This window comes from Equus quagga, chromosome 1 (genome assembly GCF_021613505.1).
Source record: "Equus quagga isolate Etosha38 chromosome 1, UCLA_HA_Equagga_1.0, whole genome shotgun sequence".
Taxonomy (NCBI): Eukaryota; Metazoa; Chordata; class Mammalia; order Perissodactyla; family Equidae; genus Equus; species Equus quagga.
Genome location: NC_060267.1, coordinates 157,947,162 through 157,951,675, shown reverse-complemented (window position 1 = coordinate 157,951,675; position 4,514 = coordinate 157,947,162). Strand labels below are relative to the sequence as shown.

Sequence of the window (4,514 nt, the reverse complement as noted above, 5' to 3'; positions counted from 1 at the left end):
AAGTTCCTGCTAAGAACCGAGCAAGCATCGTGCACAATTACTTTGTGAGTCTTGATAAAGCTGGAGTTTCATGTTGAGGTCTAGAAGGGGTTTAGGTGGGTGGTAAGAACGCTTGTTTTCCTGGTTAGTGGATATGCCATGGGCTTTATGTCTTGTGTTGTCCTGTGGTAACTGAAGCCACTGTTTCCATGGAAAAGGATGGCAATTTGAATGAGATAATTTAGAGTGGCCCATGAAAATCTGACTGGGCGGGCTCCTAAATGTGCCAGATGTATGTGGGACATTACATGTGTCTCTTTAGTTTCCTTCAACCGAAATGCAAGTAAGTGAGAAATTACAATTTGATGGCTTAATCTTAAAAAATATTAGTCTTGACAAAAATGTTAAATAAGGAACAATTCAGAAGAATTACTGAGTGATTAAGCTAAAAATATTATGATTACTTGAATAGTATTTATTTTGTAGTTGAAGAAGGTACAAGAGTCCCCCAAACTTTTAATCAGTTTCCAAAAATCAAACTTTCTTTCTAAAGTAAGTTGACACCAAAAATTCTGAATCCTGTATAATTCAGTAGTATAAGGTTTATTCCCAGTGATTTCCCACATTTGTAAGCCTGTTACACGTTGGCTTTACCTGTCACGAAATCTTTTGTATAACTTTTATAAAACACCACCACTTTCTATTTTAAAAAGTGACTGGAAGAATCTAAAATTGTAAAATTGCACGTGCCTGGCAGGAAAGTCCTAGTTTGGGATTTTCTCACAGGCTGCCTAAACCGACCTCTACTCCTAGCAGGTAAATCGCCAGAGGGAGAAGCCAGTGTCAACCCAAAGGAAAACCCAGTTGTGGGATTTTTTTTCCCCTTTAAGCTGATCACTGGAGTTCCCGCCGCATTCTCTAGTCCAAAGTCCTTGCCACCAGATTACCATCTTTTCGCCCAATCTACCAATCCCCCCCTTTCCAAAAGCCCTTATGGGAAAGAACTTCCTCTCGTGACCCCCTATTCCATACAGTTCCAATCGCTCCCAGCGCCCCCCATCTTGGAACGGCTTCCCTTCTCCAGTCCAGGATCCAGGTCCCCAAACCACTTGAGAGAAAATTCACAGCCCTGGCCCCCTTCCCTGGCGTCCCGGGGAGGCGCTGGGGTCGGGGTGTGGGTGGGGAGGGGGCGGGGGTCCCCGGGGTCCCCCTCGCGCCCCCCCGGAGGTGTGCAGGGGGAGGGGAGCGCGGGTGGGTGGGACCGGGCGGGTGGGGGAGGGGTGAGGGCTAGGAGGGGGAGGAGGAGGAGGAGTGTGTGTGCGAGCGTGTGTGGCTGGGGGAAGCCATTGCCTGTTTAATAGTTGCTGTTGCTGCACTTCCGCTTCTCTCCCAGCGAGAGAGAGACACGAGTGGCCAGGCCCAGCCGCAGCCGCAGCAGCAGCCGCCGCGGCGGCACGGAGGAGCCAGACACAAAGAGAGGTACGGGGATCCCCCCGCCGCCCGCCGCCCCCCGGCCGCGTCGCCGGGCCTCGGGGACACCCCTCGCCGCCTCCCCCGATCCGCGCCGCCCGGGCCGCCGGGCACGGGGCTGCGGGGGGGCGGAGACGGGCCAGGGAGCCCCAGGGGTCCGGGGCCCGCCCGCGGGGAGTGGGCAGGGACCCCGGGCCGCGTGGGGTGCGGGGACCGCCCGTGTCGTGGCCGGGGGGGCCATTGTGGCTCGAACTGTCAGCGCTGCCCCGGGAGCCCCCCACTGGCCGCCCAGGGGGCCGGGAGCGGGGGAGGGGGAGCCAGGGGAGCCCCGTGTCCCCCCGGGCGGGGGCCCGCGGGGATTAACCCCTCCGGGGCGGACGGGCTCATTGTTATTCCTTCGCGGAGGAGGCCAAGGCGCCCCCCCCCCCCCCCCCCCCCCCCCCACCCGGGGTGGCAATCGGGCGTGTGCCCGGGACCCCCGCCCCGGCCGCGCAGCCCCAGCCGGGCGGCCGAGGGGCAGGCCGGCCGGGAGGGGCGTCGGGGCGCGGCGCTGGGGGGCCTCGGCCTCGTCGCCCCTGCCCCCCTCCGGCCTCTCCCTTCCCCCACCCGGGCACCCGCTCCTCGCCTCCGTCCCCCCGTTTCGGCTTCCTCTCCTACTCCTCTCTGCCCTCCTCGCTTCCCGACCTCGCCAAACTCCGCGCCTGAGCCCCGCAGTGTGGCCCCGGCCACCCGCGACCCCCGGAAAACCGACACAAACAGCCCCGAGGCCGGCCGCTGGCCGGGACCTTCCCTCCCTGGCCCGCCGAGGCGCCCCGCGCCCCCGCCCTGCCCTCCACCCCCGCCGCTCGGCGGGTCCCCTCCCTGTCCCGAGGGGAGCCCCGGGGGGCGAGGGAGGGGCCGCTCGCTTTGCTCATGACTGTTTTCCCACCGCGTCCCCCACCTGGGGCCAGAAATAAACAAACAAGCCGCGTCCGATTGCAAAAGCCTTAATGGGCCTGAAGACTTTGAAAAGCGAGTGGAGGGCGGTGGGCGGCGGGGGTACCCTGGTCAAAGCCCTCCTGACAGCGCCCGAGTTCCGTATTTACACTGGCTGCATGGTTGATGTCTTTCTGTTTTGTTTCTCTCCCCTTGCAGGGGCTGTTTGCGGGGTGGGGTGGGGGGTTCGCTATGTCGGATGACGATTCGAGGGCCAGCACCAGCTCCTCCTCATCTTCGTCCTCCAACCAGCAAACCGAGAAAGAAACAAACACCCCCAAGAAGAAGGAGAGTAAAGTCAGCATGAGCAAAAGCTCCAAACTCCTCTCCACCAGCGCCAAGAGGTACCGTACTCTCTCTCTCTCTCTTTTTTCCGCAGGCTTCCTATTTTCCGAACTGCTGCTTGCTGCATTTGGTCGGCCTCCCAAAGAGGGTAGCTTAAGGAGCACCTCATGGTTTATGTGTTCTTAAAAATGAAAAAAGGGCCTTGAAAGCCCTAATTATTTTTCTCTATTGCTTCTTCTGTTTTTTCTTTTAATCATCGTCCACATGCGGCTGTGGTGACTTGCCTCTTTCCATTTCTTGCTGAAGTTTGTACAAATCCTCATTACTTTTATTAGTGACCCCCAAATCTGATTTCAAATTATTTGTCCTATTAATCACTAGTCTGTGACCTTTCCCAAGGCTGTCATCCCGCCTAATTACTAATTCTTGCCCAGACAACTCTGTCAAAATGAATTCTATAACCATCCGACTTCCTCCTCACCTGTTGCACAGACATCTTTTTTGAACAGCTTTCTCGACAAATTGCATAAGGAATTACTCATATTAGCTGGGTGAAAAATTTAATAGGTGGAAAGAGATGTTTTCGGATGGAATTTAAAGAGATGTTTCTGATTTGAAGAGTTGAAGCAAATGAATCAATAAATGAGGTAAAATGGTTATTCTAGGTTATTTTGGGGATTCTTTCTTGTTCTCCTTAAGAACTTCAATTTACCAAATTTCAAGGAGATTCAGATTTTTTTCATGCTATTTCCTCTTATGCTGTAAAAATGTTATTTTTTTCAAGTTGAATTCAAGCAGTGGCTCTTTTTCTTTACTCCTTCCCTCTTCTGTCTCTGGAAGAAGCTGCTTTTTATCTCTATTGTCCTTCAGTAATATCCTCGGATCCCCTTGACCCTTAAAATAATCTATAGCAGATTCCTGGGAACCCCCAAACCCTTTCTTAAGTCCTTCTGCTCTAAGGTGGACGGCTGTTAAACTTTGAAGTGGCAAACCAGAAAGACACTAAGGAGTCCAAATGGTGGGTTAGAGAGGGATATCTTTCTAAAAAGAATGTAAAATAAAATGGAACATGAGGCCTTAGAGCTCTTCCACTGAGCTGTGAGCCTGGAACTAGGAGTTTGAAAGTTTGTTCTGTCATTCTCCCTGACTTGAAATTTGAAAAGTTGGTAAAGTGCTTTGGTGACCTAACCATGGGTAGATGGAGTGACTTTAGCTTATTTGAAATAGTGTAGAGGTCTAGAGTTAAGTGGCAAGATGCCTTGACAAGATTTTCAGAGGTTTGGTTTGATTGTGTATCAGCTTCCCAGGAGCTCTCCCAGCCCTCATTGATTAGCCCTATGCTGGTTATCCCAGAGCCTGGCATCTACCCTGCCCACTTTGGATGGGCCTTCCTTAATCTGCCTCCTCTGGTCTCTGTGATCCACAGTGGGTCAACTTTTGGCCTTACCTGACTAAGGCAGGATACTTGCTTTAGCTCGTTGGTGTTTTTGTATTTTGCTGGATATCCCTGGTGTACGTGAATATATTAGAGAGGGTAGAGACAGGTGTCAGAATAGTCTGCTTTGAGTCAGCAAATTACAGAGAGGGATTTTTCATTAGAGACAATTTGTCCTTTTATGCTAAGTACGTTAAAAACTTCTTTGGAAATGCCTGGAAAAGAGATGGTAGGTGTAAAAATATAAAAGGTGGGGGCTGGCCCCGTGGCTGAGTGGTTAAGTTCGCGCGCTCTGCTGCAGGCGGCCCAGTGCTTTGTTGGTTCGAATCCTGGGCGCCGACAAGGCACTGTTCATCAAACCACGCTGAGG

General features: G+C 53.1%; 1 protein-coding gene across 1 annotated transcript in view; it reads left to right on the top strand.

Annotated features, from left to right (window-relative positions):
- The first annotated feature begins 1,311 nt into the window (after positions 1-1,311).
- UBE2E1 (ubiquitin conjugating enzyme E2 E1) overlaps positions 1,312-4,514 on the top strand; it is a 74,092-nt gene continuing 70,889 nt past the window's right edge. The window contains exons 1-2 of the mRNA XM_046663906.1: positions 1,312-1,458; positions 2,584-2,768. Coding sequence (XP_046519862.1) covers positions 2,617-2,768 — 152 coding nt within the window. The 5' untranslated portion in view covers positions 1,312-1,458; positions 2,584-2,616. The remainder of the gene's footprint in view (positions 1,459-2,583; positions 2,769-4,514) is intronic.